We start from the raw sequence: 17880 nt of genomic DNA, 5'->3' as shown, positions 1-17880 counted from the left end.
CAGAATCAGTTCATCTCAGCAGGCAGCAAACATTTCTTCAGCACTGACTGTGTACCAGACATTGTGCTAAACATTATGCCTGCCCCCCTGGGCTCGGGTGGTGCTTATCTGTCCTTTCAAACTGAGTGAAGAGAAAAGGGAAGAAGAGGGTGAGGAGAAACGATCGAATGAAAGAGAAAATGATAATCACAACTGGAGGTAGGAACATACGCTCCACGGCCAGCCATTCAACACTACGCCTCTACTTTCCTCTGTAAATGTATCCTCACTACCACTGCACATGCACATATGTAAATATACACACACCACCACCACCACCGCCGCCGCCACCGAGCTCTGCCATGCTGAGTGACTTCTAGCTTCTCAAGCACATCATGCTCTCCGTTACCTCCAGGTCTTTGAAATCACCCTTCTCGCTTCTTGAACCCAGTCTCCCACCACTTCCCCACCTAGGTACCTCCCAAGAACCCTCAAGTGTCAGTTTAAATGTTATTTCCTCTGCGAAGACATAATTGACGCACTACACTTGATGGTCTATTCCTGCCATGAGCTCCTATAAGAGGCTCTTGTGCCCTCATCCGTGTCAAACAACGCATGCAGTCATCGGTTATCTGTGTCCCTGCTAAACTAACTTTGGTGAGAGCTTAACTTCAGGGAGGGAGGGCTGCATGGCTCATTCCCGTACCCCTAATGCAAAACACATGGTAGACACAAAATATATCTTACAAGGGAATGAGTGAGTGATATTTTGTATGATTTGGCCACTCCTAGATCGCCCTTTCAGGACTGAGACCTTCATTCTCCATGGCTGCTGGGAATGTGGCCTTATCAGGACTCCTACCTGAATCCCAGTAGGAATTGCCTTTTGCTGCAGAAACCCAACTTGCCAGTGCAGGGGTGCTAACACTCAGCCCCTTTCTGTAATTGGGGCCATCTCTGAAGGGTCTTCCCAACTCCAGAACCCCCAAGTGGGATCCACAAAAGCCTCCCTTACAGGCATTCTTTCTTAGAGCACTCTCCTGTTTGCCCCCTTCGTGCACATTTCCATCTGAGTCTATTTCCCAGAGAAATGACCTTTCTCTAGAAACTGCTTACTACAAAGTTCCAGGGGCTTTTCATAATTAGACATATCAAAGTTGAGAAAATATTTATAACTGGACAAGAAAAAGGCCTACAAACAACACTGAACATCATTTTTCATGGGATAGCACAAACCAAATTTGCATCTGCCTCTTTTCCTTCAGATTTCTTCTTTATGAACCTTTTCAATTCACTATCGTCATTTGGGAGAAAACACTCTTCTTTGAATGTCACATATAAATAGGTATATGAGCACAGTGGAGAACACAGAATATTATTTCTGCGTATTTCTACTGCTTCTTTTACCTTGCAGTGGGATTAACAGATGCAAGTAATTTGCTTTTTTATCTGGAAAATTAAAATAATTTTTATTTTTTTCTTTATTTTTATTTGTATTAAATTTATTGGGGTGACATTGTTTAGTAAAATTATACAGGTTTCAAGTGTACATTTTCATAATACATCATCTATGTATCACATTGTGTGTTCACCATCCAGAGTCAGTTCTCCTTCCATCACCGTATATTTGACCTCCTTTACCCTCTTCTGCTACCCACATTCCCCGCTTACCCTCTGGTAACCACTAAACTATTATCTGTGTCTATGAATTTTTGTTTCGTTTGTCTTGTTCATTTGTTGCTTTCAGTTTTATATGTCACATATGAGTGAAGTCATATGGTTCTCGACTTTTTCTGTCTGACTTATTTTGCTTAGCATGATAATCTCAAGATACCATCCATCTTGTCACAGCAGTATTTCATCTTTTCTTATGGCTGAGTAATATTCCATTATAAATATGTACCACATCTTCTTTATCCAATCAGCTACCAAAGGACACTTTGGTTGTTTCCAGGTCTTGGCATTCCTATATACTAACAATGAAATTTCAAAAAAGATAATTCCTTTTGCAATTTCAGCAAAAAGAATAAATACCTGGGAATAAACTTAGCAAAGGATGTGAAGGGCCTATACACTGAAAACTATAAGACATTATTAAAAGAAATTGAAGACACAAAGAAATGGAAACATATTCCATGTTCATGGTGGGAAGAATGAGCATAGTTAAATGGCCATATTACCCAAAGCAATCTATAGATTCCATGCAATCCCCATCAAACTCCCAATGGCACTTATTTAAAAAAAATAGAACAAAAAATCATCAGAATTATATGGATCACAAAAGACCCCAAATAACAAAAACAACCTAAGAAAAAAGAATAAGTCTGGAGTCACTCCCTGACTTCAATTTATACTACAAAGCGACAATAATTGAAAATAATTTTTGTGCTTTAGAAGAGGCAAAGAGAGTACAAGTCACTCCCTGCCAGTTTGTGTTCACCAAGAAGCAGACACCAAGACAGGATTAGCAGAATGAGGGAATTTATGAGGGACAGTCCCGGGGAAGATTAAAGAGAAGGATGAAGAGTACGCGGGGAGATTTCAGAACGCAGAATCCAATGCATATCACTCAGTCGTGCACCAAATATTTTTTGAGTGTCCACTATATATTGGGACTGTGTTTGGCTGTAATGTGTCTGATACGAAGGCAGTGGAAGAAGGATGGATTATATAGGATGTCTCAGGTGGCAGGTCAGTCTGAGAAAGTCTTGGCCAAACTGATGAGGAGTCCTGGAGCTACAGTAGTTAGTGGAGGAGTCCCTTCTCTGGACAGGGGACCTGAACTAGAGCTCCTCCTAGCATGGTCATTACTTCAGACATGGATGGGGCGGGAGGATGGAAGGAATGTGATCCAGAGAAGCAGCCGCTGGAGCCTTCACTCAATTCTGCTGCTCCCTTAAGCACACTTTCCTTCTTCCCTTCCCCACCCCACCCGACAGGCAAACCCCTGTCTGCTCAGGAACCCCCTCTTGAAGCCTCACTGTCCAGCTATCCCCTTGCCTCCGCAGAACTACTTCCTTTTCCCTATTAGCCCAGAGTCTGGTATGTTTACCCCAAAGAAAGGACTTGGTAAATGTGTACATATCTGTTTCTCTTATTAGAATGTCATGTCTAAGGAGAACTGACTCTGGGTGGTGAACACACAATGGGATTTATAGATGATGTATTACAGAATTGTACACCTGAAATCCATGTAACTTTACTAACCATTATCACCCCAATAAACTTTAATTAAAAAGAAAAAGAAAAAAGAAAAGTATGGTAACTATATTCACTCATTAAATACTATTTAAGTTTTCTAAAGCACAACTTGACAACATCTAGTATGCATGTTTAATTCCAGTACAGTGGACTCAAGACCAGGTATACATGTCGTATACATCAAGGCTCAACTGCGAGTCACCACAGCCATCATCAGCATCAGCATCATCATTGTCTTGTTTTTTTTTCAATGCCTTTAATTGTTTACTGGCATTATTTTGTGGTGACACTGTTTTAGTGGTGATAAGAATGATTTTGGCTTTTCACGAAGATGGCACCAAAAGCGTAGCAGGAAGCCGCTGCCCTTCCCAAAGCCAAAGCCAATGCAAAGGCTTTGAAGGCAAAGAAAACAGTGCTGAAAGGCATCCACAAAAAGAAGATCTGTGCGTCACCCACCTTCCGAAGGCCAAGACACTGCGGCTCTGAAGGCAGCCCACATATCCTCAGAAGATCGCCCCCAGGAGAAACAAACTTGACTGCTGTGCCATCATCCAATTGCCCCTAACTACCCAGTCGGCCATGAAGCTAAGAGACAGCAACACTTGTGTTCATTGTGGACGGATGTCAAGGCCAACGAGCACCAGATCCAACAGGCTGGGAAGAAGTTCTGTGACATTGACGTGGCCAAGGTCAGCACCCTGATCAGGCCTGATGGAGAGAAGAAGGCATATGTTCCACTGGCTCCTGACTATGATGCTTTGGATGTTGCCAACAACACTGGGATCATCTAAACTGAGTCCAGCTGGCTAATTCCAGATATAAAATTTTTTCACTGTAAAAAAAAAAAAAAAAGAATAATTTTGGACCCAATTAATCATGTATTAATCAGAACATTCTGAACTGCTGATGTTGCAGGAATTGATGCTTTTACAGATAGGGACTGTGAATCAGGCATCTGTACTGTTAACCTTGCCCTCTGGGGGATTTTGGAGTCCCTGCTTTAATTGAAACAGACATGGTTTGTGGTATTGGTGTGCCTAGTGCGGGAATACTTGGTCTGCTTGTAACTGAACCAAGTGGAACTGTAATTCTGCCTGCAGAATTAAATACATTTCTTTTGCAAAGACTTAAAAAAAGAAAAAAGAAAAAAGAAAAAAAAGAATGTCATGTCTAAAGAGCAGGGACCATGATTTATTTATCCCCGTACTCCTGTCCCTCGGCACAAAACAAATGCTCATTAATCATCAAATGCCTAAACGAATGAACAAGAATCCCGATCAATGGAGACAGCATTTGTGATTTTCAAATCTTGGCTTCTAAATTGAGAATTTCAGATATTTCAATGGATCTTTGTGGACAATAAATCTAACAATTTTTACACAGAAGGGAAACTTCCAAATTGGGTATCACTGTAGATATTTATGTATTACTGTTTTATATATATATATAAATGTTTATATTTATATTTTGGGTAAACAAGTTAGAACACATCTTTATTTAAGAAGTGCACGTGAAATTGATTCTTTATTTCAAAATAAGACCAATTTGTTTTTTAAAAAATGAAATTTACATGGTTTCTACCTGAGTTATTAAATCATAAAACAATCCTCTTAATAAAAATGTTCATTCTTCTGCTTTGCAATACAGAGTGAAGTTCAGAACTTATGGAAAGAAAACTTGATTATTCTGGATGCTGCAAAAAAATATGGCTATGAAGTGGTTGACACGTTCGCTATAACAATGGGGCGATACAAAGAGTTTTTACAGGGGACCTGTGGATGTCACTTCCATGAGGTATTTATTCTGGTTCTGCTTTTTGTAGCGTTTGATTTTTTTTTTTGATTTTTTTTTTATTTCTCATCGTATCTTTATTGCATTGTCAGTCTTATTTTGCATTAAAAAACTGTCAGGCGGAGATTAAATGATATATTGATCATCAGTGAACCACAGCATGTAGCAATCCCAACTCAAGGCTCTACAAATTTGGTGTTTAAAAAAGTAAGTGGTTATGTAGACACCTGAAAACTAGGACCACGAGACAATGCATGCAGGAAGATGGAAACAAACCTGGAGAACACTTGCCTTGTCTGAGAGACTCCGCGCCTTCCCATCAGAAATTGTGTCCAAAGAAAGTGGGAAATGTCTTTATGGGAGGCAGCTTGGAAATCCAAACTATTTAATGCGCGAAACTAATGAACGAGCTTCTTCCTTCGGTTTAGTCAGTGCATAACAGGAGGGCCTGTTTTTGAGTAGTTTTTCCCCCTTGGTGGAGAAAATGATTTTATTTGTAGCCAGTAATTAAATAGGTTAAGCTGATAAGGTGATAGAAGAAAACAGTTTTATCCTTTTCCTCTTGTCCTCTCAAGAGGATTATTTCCTCCCTACCACTTGACTAAAATCTTGATAAGTTCCATCATTTTAAAACCACTGTCAAGTAATAAAAGGTCTCCGATCACTTTCAGGCATAAGAAGACTATCACTTCAGTACTAAAATTGCCCAGGCCTGTGTTATAACCACATAAAGTCATTTCCTTTTTCCAGCTCAGACTTGCCTCAGTCTCAAAAGCCTGAAGTAGGAGTAAGGGAGCAGGAGGCTGCTTTCCTATTTCCGCATTTGCTTTGCCACTTCTCTGTCCCCTTCTTCATTGGGTCAGGTCAAGGAGGAGATGTTAAGGGCAACAAAAGTCTGACTTGACGGGCATAGTATAACCATCCATGTGTTCTCTGGGTAGAATATGGCATTGCCTTCTTTTTGGGTGCTTCTGTAGACTTCCTTGACGACACCTCCCACTGGGGCCCTCTGAACATAGCTCCCTGTAAAGAGGCAATACCTCTTGCTGCTGCATTCCTTTCTTGGCCCCTTGACTTCTAATTGTCCATCCCTCTGTTGGGGTTGCATTGCCCTTCCGGGCATCTTTTTGGAAAATATTCAAAATAGCACTGGGCTGGCTATACTCAGTTGCCCATATTTCTTCCACAAGAAACACTCATGCATCCATACTCTGCTGTTGTTAGAAATACAGTTAGCTCCCCATGCACCCCTTCCTTTTTTCTCTCTCTTTCTTGCTCTGGTTCTCACTCTCACTCTCGCTCTGCCAGCCAAAAGGTGAATTTTAGCCGCAGTGTCTCATACCAGTTCTAACACTGCCAAAGCCCCAAAGGACATATGTTTACCGCTCAAAGTTGGTCTCTTGAGGCTCCCTCTCACTTGGCTTAAAGCAATGGTGAAGCAACTCCTCAAAAAGGAGGAAGACCACAAAGCATTTGGAAAACCCCTCCCATAGAAATTCTCTCTCTTCCTTCACCTTCATTTCTCAACTCTTTGAATGACACAAGGGTTTGCAAAACTGGATGTTGTCCACACTTTTGCCAGTTTTGCATATATTATCCAGATATTGCTTAGGAATTTGAAGTCGTGTGGCTACTGTGCTTTGATCTAGATCTCAGGACCTTCAGCTGAAACTGCGATGGAGAATGTCTCATTTGGTCATCCTGTCAGATATTGACTCATTCTTTCTTAGGTGGTCTCCTGTGTAAACCAGGATGCAGTCGTTAATGGGTTGACTAGTGAGATGACAGCTAAAGGTTTCTTCTGACTGTTTTTTCAGGCCTTACTATGACTGTCAGAGTCTATCTTGGTCCTCAGATTTTTTTTTTATGACTACCCAAAAGTTATTGACACTGCATTGATTCTTCTGCATGTTCTGCTTATGGAGTGATGTTATATTTTGGTATGACAAATGGAACTGCATCTCAGAGAAGGGGGCGCCGGCACCCACAGTAGACATCGTGGCATTTTCCATTTTGATCTATCAACTTGGAACTTGGCCATGATCTTGCAGAACAGATTTCAAGCTGTAGGGTACTGTGTGTCTACTTATTGCTCCCACAACAACATAGAACACCCTTCCAGTGTCTATTCTATTTGAAAAAAGTCAAGACTTAGAAACACAAGAACAGGTAGCCTGCAAGAAGAAGAAACAACAAACTTGCAGCTGAGCCAGCACAGTATCACAGCTGGCCGCAAAAACAAGCAAAGGTTGCCAAACACACAGAAAATAGGGACTTTGAAAGGTGACATACCGATTGTTTTTTCAGTCTCTTTGAGATAGTGTTTGTTTGTTTGTGTATTTATTTATTTATTTTTGCATAGTGTGTCTTTCATTAGTATTTGGGGGAGGGTATCTGTTTCTCTTTTTCAGCTTTAGTGCTTTGGAAGTTTAAAAACGAGAAGTCCTCCAATGATTTCCAGCATGGCTCCAATTAAAAACCAGAAGATGTCCTTCCCACATGATTCCATTACGTGTATCTCCTGCCATAGTATTAGCCAGTTGACAACTAACAGGCATGGACTGCAAAAAAGACTCTGAACTATCCGACATAGAATGCTGGCTTAGAATTATCACTAATGAAAACCATTCTTATTTTGCATAATAGTGATTTAAGTATGTCAGGTGAAATTACTTCACTCATTTGATTTTATAATTTTTGAGTGCAATTTGCATGCACAAATTGGTTTCTCTTAAACCTTATATGTATTTAATGTGTTCTGTCTTGAAGGCATACTACAGAGGTATACCCCAGATTGTCTCAGATGATTCTAGAGCAGTGTTATCCATTTTGAATTGTTCACATATGAGCTGAAATCCTTCTAGGAGCATCTACTTTTCTAGTTACAACACAGAGCTGATAAGGTCATCTTTCTCAGCTGACTTCCTTCATAACAAAGTTTCTAAACCCATTCATCATTTAGGTATCATTGTTGCTTAACTTTTGTACTATTTGTACCACCTGTACCTCAGGAAGTTTCTAGGGCTGACACTGATGTTTTATGATCTTTCTAAACCATCACCCAACATTTAAAATCACTGTTAGCTTATTTTAAACAATCAAGAAAATCTAAAGCTCCTTGCAAAGGATGGTTTGATGATAAATGTAGCAAGCCAGGAAAAAGTAGCTTATTGGCTCATGCAAAACACATTAAACGGTAGAAATTTATTAACGGCAATCATTTTTCCTGTGTGCTCATGTTATGAGCTGGCAAAGGAATTTATCATGCAGTAATATAATAGCAAGAATCAAAATCAGCTGTATTCTTAGAGGCCTAAGAATTTGGGTTTTGGAAGACTTGTATCTTCTGGTGTTCAATGAAACCATTCCCACAATAGATTCAGACACCTGAGAAGGATAGGTGTAATCATTACAGTAAAAACATGATGTGTCCTCTTTGATCTGTGGTGAGAATTTGATCATAGATATAACAAAGCTGCTCCAGTGAGCTCTTGTTGCCATAGGTGAGATTAAAGGGCTTGGGACATCTCTTTCATCTGTCAAGACACCCAGAGAGAATACTTTGCCACCACGAATCTATCAACAATTTCCCAACTGGTGTCCATCAGTTTTGACTAAAATGTTCCTGCTGATTAGAAAAGGTGTTTCTCTTCATGGGTAGAGATGGAATTTGTTTTCCGAATGTTTATGCAGGACAACCAACAGGATCCAGGTAGCTCTTGCCCAACAGTGCTTTTGGATGATACCTTTAGTTACGTGGCAAACATCAACTGTGAACAAGCTAACACCTGGAAAGGATGCAAAAATATTATCAGCTCAAACCTGCAGAAGGCGCAAATCCACAACTAGTTACTATGGGATTATTAACAAGTCTAATCAGTTGTACAGCCCTTATGTGACATGCTTTCTGGCAGATGTGGCGAGAGCTTTAGACTCAGTCAAAAAAAGCCTCTGGCATCACCAGCCAGCTCTAATAACCAGCAGGATTCCTTTGATTCTGGCACCATGGAAAGAAGAAGAAATTTTCGGATCTTTGTCGGGGATGATTTTCCATTATTATTTCATCTTCATCATCTACTCATCATTTAATCTTAATTAAATAAACAGAAGCTTATCTGGTTTAGAAACGTTTTCCTTCTTTATTATGGGCCTAAAGTGTTTCTCTTTCTCCTTCAAACTTTAAAAGTTTCTCAGAAACTTTGAATTCATTTATCTAGATAGATAAATTCACCTATCTAGAAAACTGAAGTAATGACTTTTAGAGAAAAAAGAGTTACTGATCCAAGTAGAGTTAAGTTATATAGCAGATCCCAGAATTTAGCTATCAGCATGGTTATTTTTAATAAATTAGTAATAGCAATTTAATTCATGAAATTTTTTGAGTGTCTGTGTAAGCACTGTATTAACTGTAAAAGGAGCTAGGAGAATTTTTGTAATATTCTCATAACCGTCTCAAACTAAACATGTCCACAAAAAAAAAGAAGAAGGAATATTCCCTTTAAACTTTCTTCTTCTCTAAATTTACTCTGTTGTGCTGTCATTGACAAACTAGAGTCATCCTTGATTCCTGCTTATCTTTCTTCAAAACCCTAACAATCTCAAACCAGCTGGTGACCAAGTCCTGTTTATCTCCTAAATATTTCCTCAAATCATTTCCCTAGATATTGTTCCAATTGCCTTGGCTTTGTTTTTTTCTTCTATTTAATCATCTCACACTTGTGTTGTGAATCCAGTGCGTGAGCTAAATAGTAGCGATACAAAAATATAAGAAACACTCTCTGTCTTCAAAACACTGCAGTTGGAGGGTCAGGCATAAAAACTCATATTGTGAAACAATGTGTTAAGTGGCATGTTAGAGACATAGGATGTTGTAATCACACCGAGAAGGGGTACCCAACCCATTCTGAGGACTGAATGAACCCTCCTTGACAACTGTCCATGTCGATTGCTAAAGAATGAGCAGACCCTAGACAAGGTAATAGGGTGACGGCAAAGGAAGGCCACTCCCACCCCATGGAACAATGTCAACAAAAGTAGCTTGGGAATGACCTGATGTCTCAGGGAATCGCAAATCTGTGTATTGCAGAGCACCAGTTATAAAAGGGGACGGTGAAAAGCAAGCTAGTAGGTCATAGTAAGAGATCAGACTTTGTCCTATAGGAGATGGAGAGCCAATGAAGGATTTCAAAGAGAAGTAAGATGGTCATGTCTTTGTTTCAAATAGGTAAGTCTGATAACAGTGAGGAGGGAAGGTTTGAAGAGGACTAAGTCAGGGCGAGAATTTAGGAGACTTTTGCCAGAATCGGGTGAGATGATAAAGGCTCACCTAACCCAGGACAGACAGCAAGCATAAGGGAGAAGCAGACGAATGCAGGCCCAATTTAAAAAAGAATATCTGTAAATCTTATCTGTGGCATGAGAGAGGCGGAGGAATCAAAGATGATTCTCAACTTGGGTGATGGATTAGAGAGCTGAACTGGCAATTGAGACAGAGAATAACTGAGAAGATACCGGCTTAGGGAAGAAATGATGAATTCGGTTTTGAACATGTTGTGTTTGATGCCTGTAGGACATCCAGGTGGAGAGCTCTCACAGGCAGTAGCATATAGATACCTAAAGCTGGAGGGATAGGTTGGAGCTGGAGATAAAAAGTTAGAAGTCATCAGAAAATAGATAATAGTTGAAACCATAAAAAGAGGATCATCCAAAGAAATTGAGTAGAATAAGAAGAGTCAAGGAAGGATCTCTTGGAAATACCAGTAGTTAAGCAAAGTTTGGAGACATAGGAGCATTTGAGTTTAGAGAATAAAGTGTCAGAGAGAAACTTTAGTAGAGTGTGGTGTGGAAATCCAAAAAGGGAAAATTTGTAAGGAGAGATGGAAATAAGATTAATGTTGTCAAATGTAGTAGAAGGATCTACTAAGGCATTGAGAAGGTCGTTCTGACCATATTAAGAGTAGTTTTAGTAAAATATTACAGGCAGAAATTAGACTACAGTAAGCTGAAGAGGTATGAGAAATGAGAAAGGGAGGCGGTAAACACTTTCAACAAGTAAGAATAAAAAAGGGGAAAATATATTGGATTAAGAAGAGAAAATGGTCCAGAGACAGTTTATAGGAGGAACAACGTGGCCTGTTTATGGGCAGAGGGGGAATAATCAATACTAAGGAAACATTAGAAGTACAGGAGAGAATAAGACTGTTGGAGCAAGGCCCCTGCTTATATGGGAGAAGATCAGGTCAAGGATACTGGTAAATAATCAGTAAGGTGCTAGTAAACGAACAAGGTGGGCTGGAGGGTCTCTTCTTCCCTGTCATTTATTTGCTGTAGGCTATTGCAGTATTTCCATCCTGGAACCTTGACTTTCAGCTATTTGAATTCATCCTTCAAGCCCCCATGAGGATAATGTTTCAATACTTCAGATCCAATGTTGCCATTTAAAATCTTTCAGTGGCTCTGTAACTAAAGAGGAGTCACAGAAGCTTTCACTGCTAACCATTCCTACGTCTCCTTTTTGAGAAAGTGATTCAAGGCAGTCCTTTAGGGAAAAAATAATTAGTGCTCATTCCATCATCTGCAAGTGAATCCTAGCCTTTCATATTGGGCAATTAGATTAGAGATTATTACCTGATGAGAATGAGTTCGTTAGCCATAAGGAAACCCAGGCTTTTCTGAGATAGTTTGGTACAAAACCATGTTCCACAAGGGAGCATCCTATATTGAATGGTGGTAACACCAGTTACATCAGGATCTCCGTCTTAAGAAGGATAATTAAATGGAGAATCAACAAAGTGAGTGTCAGTCACTCTATGTTGAACTAGTATTATGACCCCATAAGGCAGCTGTACATCCCAGACTCTGCAGTACCAGAACCTACAATGTCCAGATGCCTGAGAAAGAGATGCTGACCCATCACTATTTCATGTTCTTTGCAATAAACCCTCATTTCTGGAGGTTTACTACCAAGCGTTAAGCGCCAAGCTAAGATGGACTTGGAACTGCGTTGATATACATTTTCTACTTTATGTTTTAATGTTCTTTCCTGGTGAAAACACGATCTGTGGTTTGGGAAATACTGTATACCTCTCCACTTTAAGGATTCTCAAATAATGTTAGTACAATAAATGATCCCAAAAGCCCTACAGCAAAGAAACTATTTAGCTTAGTTTGAACCAGCTTTTTCCAAACGTTTTTGACCACAGAACCACTTTTCTTTTTTTTAATCACAACGATTAACACCTCACTAAACACACTTTGGGAAAACTAGTATAAAGGATAATAGTCTAAAATCATGCAGGGAGTACAGATTAAATGTGACAGATTAACCACAAGCATTTATCTTCTCTTCCACTTGAAACTCCATGAAAAAAGCTTTAAAAACATAAAACTATTCACTCCCTTCCCCCAAAAAGACAGAAAAAGAAATAACTCAAAACAGATAAGAAACTTGAATTCATTTTAAGAAGCTGACCTTAGCCTACAAGGGAACGTTACAATGTGAAGTGCCTGCAAGGAGAAGCGCCAATCCGAGGTGAGGTAAAATTGACCACAGATCCTCTGAGCAGCTCAGATCCAAGTGCTGACGAGGGCAGGGCTGAGGCACAGGTCAGAACAGTTGGTTAAATGTCTGTCTGCAAAATTGGTGGGCCCCAAATCCTTCACCCCACTCTGTGCGGTCAAGACCCTACATCCATCCATATGATTTCTTTTGAAATGAACAGCAGAGAGTCAGGACTCAGAAACGTAAGTATGGTAAAGAACAAATGAATGTGGGGGCTGAAACCAGAAAGATGAAAGTGAAAGGTGGCGCCTGAAGGGTGGGTCCCTTCATTTTCTCCCCAAACCCAGGCAGACAGGCACATGCTACCTCAGACAGGAGGCTGGAGACTTCTTCTGACAAGAAAATAAAATGGCCCAGTAGATCTCCTGTCAAAAGACCAGAGCAGTGCTGAGCATAGCCCTCCAGGGAAGCCAGCAGTTGGGCACGGTGGTCCACACAAACTGTTTCTAAGTAACATTTTAGTGCCATGTTGTAAATAAAAATTCTAAGTTGAAGAGAGATAGGTGGAAACAAATACCTGTGAGTTAAGATCAAACTAGATTCCAAGAGCCAGGAGGCACATGTAAATAGAGCTGGGTAGGAACTTAGCTTTTTATCAACCAGACTAACGCAGGGCATTTAAACAGCATCAAGCAAGAACTCAGTGATAGGAATATTTATCCACTTAGGAACTGAGTTTAAGACAGGAGTTAGTCTCGGGGGAATGCATAGGAGTGCAAAATAGAACCAACAGTTTAACATTACATTGGGTAACTACTGGGTGGCAGCTCTTTATAATCTACTTGCCCACCTCAGAGCAGAATTTGTTCCCAGATCCGGGAACTGAACTCTGCTTAGGGACAGGAGATAAAAGGGCTCAGCTTCCAGAGTCAGAAGGGTTGGAGATTTGGAGGTAGGGTGGCAGACGGAGACACTGCAAACCTGGAAACACCAAGAACAACAACAGAAACAAACCCCTTCATTCTTACAGAAAACTTTAGCCTTGCCCTCTAATCCTGAGCGTCTTTGACCCATTCAGAAGTTGGACTCCCTTCAGTCAAAACATAGCTTACTTCATGTGGCCATAATTAAATATTTGGGGGGGTAGATGAAAGAATCCCTTATTATCTTTAAAAACTGCATGACTTCTCAAAATGGAATGATGAATTTTAAGGACTGGCTTCTAGCTATTGTTCATCACTTTATTTTTATTCCATTTCTGTGAATTCTTAGGCTACTTTTTCAGCTGGTCATAAATCTGTGACTGGATTTTGAATTGAACGTGCTGTCTGCAGACTGACTACACCAAATAAAAAGTATTTCAAATAGTGTGTATTCATCTTAAAACACTACATTAGCACATTTTTTTTTTCTGGTTAATCTTATGTTTTCCAACCTTAAAAAGCCATTGTCCTCATTCCTCTTCAGATTCCATCCATGATTGTGAAACACACTTGTAATCAGAACATCCCACCCTAATCCGGTCTAGAAACATTTGGGAACATTTGCACACCGAAAATTGTTTTCTATTTTGTTCTGTGGATCTGGAACCACATCAGAAGTTCCTTGGGTGTTATTCAGGTCAAGTTCAGTTTTAGGAAAGGTATTTGCTTGTAATCTGCCTGACACTTTTCCAGATCCCCAAGCTTCCCGTGTTCGCACCAGCTTTTTGAAAATTCAAAGTTATTTCAGGGTAGCAATTAATTGACATGGTAATATGCTCATTCTGATGAAAGTCTATGTGAAATCAGTTCTGAATGTTGAGATTACATGCATTTAACACAAAAAGTTGCAATGTTAGTTTTGTTGTGTAGTTTAAAATGCTTTTTCATTTGTTTGTAAAGTCTTACACTAGCCATTGGACAAAACCAGTCAAGTTAAATTGTGGCCATCTGTGCGCCTTCTAAAATGTCTGTGTGACCAAGTCCTTAATTGTGTAGAGAAAGGGAAAGATCTATAATCATAAACTGGGAGATCTCTTAGCATATAAGAAACCTACGAAAAATAAAAGTTACTTCTCCATGCCAAGCACAGAATTTCAATTCTTGTTACACTGAGTCATAGAAAAATTTGATCATCTATATATCCTATAATATCTTATGATTATAGAACTTGATTCCGGCTCCAAAATTACTCCTTTCTAAGTTTCTATAACTAATATATTATAAATATATTATTGTTTTGAAACACTGTGATCTTTACTTGAAAGTCTATTCCTATAGGTAACAATCTAAATTTGCATATTGCTGTGAGAAAAATTATTTTTATTACACTTATACTTGTGATTCTAGAACGATACTGATCTAATAGGTTAGGACCAGTTTCTTTCACTATCTCTTCCTAATGTTAAATAGAATTTGGCACTGAGCATTCACAAAAAGCAAATCAATGACAAAAAATTAAAGACAAGGGGTTACTTGGGATTATTGTAAAGTGGCAAAAAAATTGTTATTTAACACTCATGTTTAGATCAATGTAAACCTTTTCCAATTCACATATATATGCATTATTAATCATATGGAGTAGTTCCTTATCCCTGTCATGTCGCTTTCTCTGTGGTGAAGTCATATGCACCCAAATTTAGAGAAGCGTTTCGAAGTGTAGTGTATGACATTTGTCTCTCATTGGTGTGAACACTGCACACAAACACCTAGAATCTTGTCTCTGGTTCAAGACCTAAATCTTTCACTGATACTCTACTAGCTCATTTATTATTATTATTATTATTATCATTATTATTATTATTATTATTATTATATTTATTATCCCCCAGAGGTAAACTAATGTTTGTATTGCTTTCAGCTCTCTTCCAAAGCTACATTCCAGTTGACACTTTAGTTGGATTTTAATAATCCCAAATAGTCCTCTGATTTTGGGAAGAACCCAAATGGGCACATTTCCACACATGAGAACAAAGGAAAGAAACAATTTGCTCTTTTTGGTACAGGTATCAAACATTTTTCACTTGCATAACACTTTCAAACCTTAAAATGTAGCTAACTCCTTTTCCTTCATGTTAGAGCCCAGCAGAGTAGGTAAAACAAAGTAATATTTTGAAACTCAGAAATAGCAGTTTGACGTCAATGCCGGATACTAAATTTTACAAATAAGTTCAAAGAAATCATAGCCATGTGAATAGATTATCATGCCCACCATAAATTAGCACTAAGTCTCTTTAATGTACTAAGAACTATTCATGACACGGAAACAACATGGTGCCTGACCTTGGGAGCTAGTCTCAGACAATGTCTTTGAAGTCGTTTCATTCTTGTTCTTACTTCAAGTATCTTAGACATGTGTCTTTATATAGTCCCTTTGAGGGTAGGGATCATATCTGAATTACTCCATGTGTTTCTGAACGCAGAGAACTCTGGAGATTGAAAGGTGGGTATTATATGGGGGAAAAAAAATTACATTTTAATGTCATAAAATACGACATCATTTTACATCTCTTCTACTCTTTTTCTATTTTAAAAGGATTGTATGAATTCTTTCTAACTCTAAAAGTTTAAAAATTAGTGTATACAATAAAAACAAAAGACTCCAGCCTTTTCAGTATGTCCACATCCCAATTCTCACTCCCTTCTCCACTGGAGACTACCAAGAGTTTGGTCCATAGCTCCATCTTAAACATATACTCTTGATTTCAATCCCGTCAACAATTGTGGTCACTGGACTTATAAAACATTGAGCTTTGTTTAGAACTACCTTGTTTCTCCATAAACATTTTAGGGAACAGTAGCAGTTTACGAAATGCATTTTAATCTACAGTACGAACATTCCTATTCTTTCTCTCTCAGTGTTGAATTCTGCTCATACAACCAACTCACTGAGTCGGTGGTGGTAGACTCGATATTGATGAATGGGTCCCTCTCATAACTATTTTTATTGTTTCTTAAATGACCTTGGTTATTTTCTTACATTTACTTGTAAAGACCTATTTTAGAATTTCTTTGTCTAGTTTCCCCCAAATCCTTCTGTGATTACAATCGGAGTAGCACTGTAATTAACTTGGAAAGATTTGACATAGTATGTGTTTCCATTTGTTTATGTTTTCTTTTATGTCTCATTAAACTTTTGATGTATTCTTCGCCGGCATCATTGTTGAACTTAATTAAGTTGTTTTAGTACTATAATGGGATCTTTTCTCGAACATATTTCTTATGAATTATTGATAAAATATAGAAAAGCTACATCATTTTTAAATAGTAGCTTTATAATATCTCATTATTTTTCAGTAGATGCTGTTGGGTTTTCAAAGTAAACAATCATATAGCAAATAATTCTTTGGTAATTTCCTATAACAAAACATTTCATAATATTAAAACTTGCATTCTTGAAATAAATTGTATGGGCTAGTGGTATGCCCCATAATGCTGCTGGATTTTTTTAAAGGCTCCGAGATTCAATTTACAGTAGTGTTTTGGGAGGATTTTTTTACATCTATATTTTGACAAATCAAAATTGATTTTTTTTTTTTTTCTGGAGGTTTGTCAGCTTTCAGAATTCAGTGACATGGTGATGCTGGTTTAACAAAGGAATTAGGAAACTTATTGTTTTTGATATTTCCTGCAGAATAGTTTTTAAAGGAAACCAACTAAAGTGTTGTTGGGCTAATCCCTGGCCTGGGCACGTGGGAGTCAAATCTTGAAAAGCAGAAAGAGAGCACTGATACTGTAGGAGGCATTAAGCTGGCCCCCGAGAAGCTGGGGGAGACCCCCTCATCCCATCTTTCTCAGAGATCACCTTAATGATTAAAAAACAGAAATACATTATCAACCTTCCCGTTGTGATCTGGCAAAATAGTGTCATTACTTCTCAGCGAAAGCTATCTGCTTCAGCAAATACACTGGAAATATGTATTTTTGTGTATCCCTTTTGTGAATCACATTCAAGATTGCTATATACATCTGCACTCGCATGGTATCCAACATTTGTGATACAACATTAAATGCAACCCTGAAATCACACAACACGTTAAAGTAATTTTTAAATTACTATTAGGTTGGTGCAAACGTAATTACAGTTTTTGCAATTATTTTTAACCTTTTAAACCACAATTACTTTTGCACTAACCTAATATAACCAACCATTACATCAGGATGGACCTTTTTCCACTTTGCATGTAATTAGCATGCAGATCATCAGGCAATTGCAAAAGCCAGAATTTAAGATAAAATTATATAACCAAATTAAGAACACTGGAATGATATTTTTTCAGGGTTGAATGTAATATTTATGCTTAAATAAATATTAAAAATGTTCACTAACCTTGCTATCACTGAATACAGACCTCCCCCAACACACACACAGCCTTCAGGATAACACTGGTGGACCTCGCCAGTCTACCATATTTGAAATTATAGTGT

General features: G+C 38.6%; 1 protein-coding gene across 2 annotated transcripts in view; it reads left to right on the top strand.

Moving 5' to 3' along the window:
• CPED1 (cadherin like and PC-esterase domain containing 1) overlaps positions 1 to 17880 on the top strand; it is a 251594-nt gene that overhangs the window by 229717 nt on the left and 3997 nt on the right. For both annotated transcript variants that reach the window (XM_033098799.1, XM_033098798.1), the window contains one exon: positions 4828 to 4974. In XM_033098799.1, the coding sequence (XP_032954690.1) occupies positions 4828 to 4974 (147 nt within the window). The remainder of the gene's footprint in view (positions 1 to 4827; positions 4975 to 17880) is intronic.

This window comes from Rhinolophus ferrumequinum, chromosome 26 (genome assembly GCF_004115265.2).
Source record: "Rhinolophus ferrumequinum isolate MPI-CBG mRhiFer1 chromosome 26, mRhiFer1_v1.p, whole genome shotgun sequence".
NCBI lineage: Eukaryota > Metazoa > Chordata > Mammalia > Chiroptera > Rhinolophidae > Rhinolophus > Rhinolophus ferrumequinum.
Note: the sequence above shows the minus strand (reverse complement) of the source record. Positions and strands in the feature narration are given on the sequence as shown.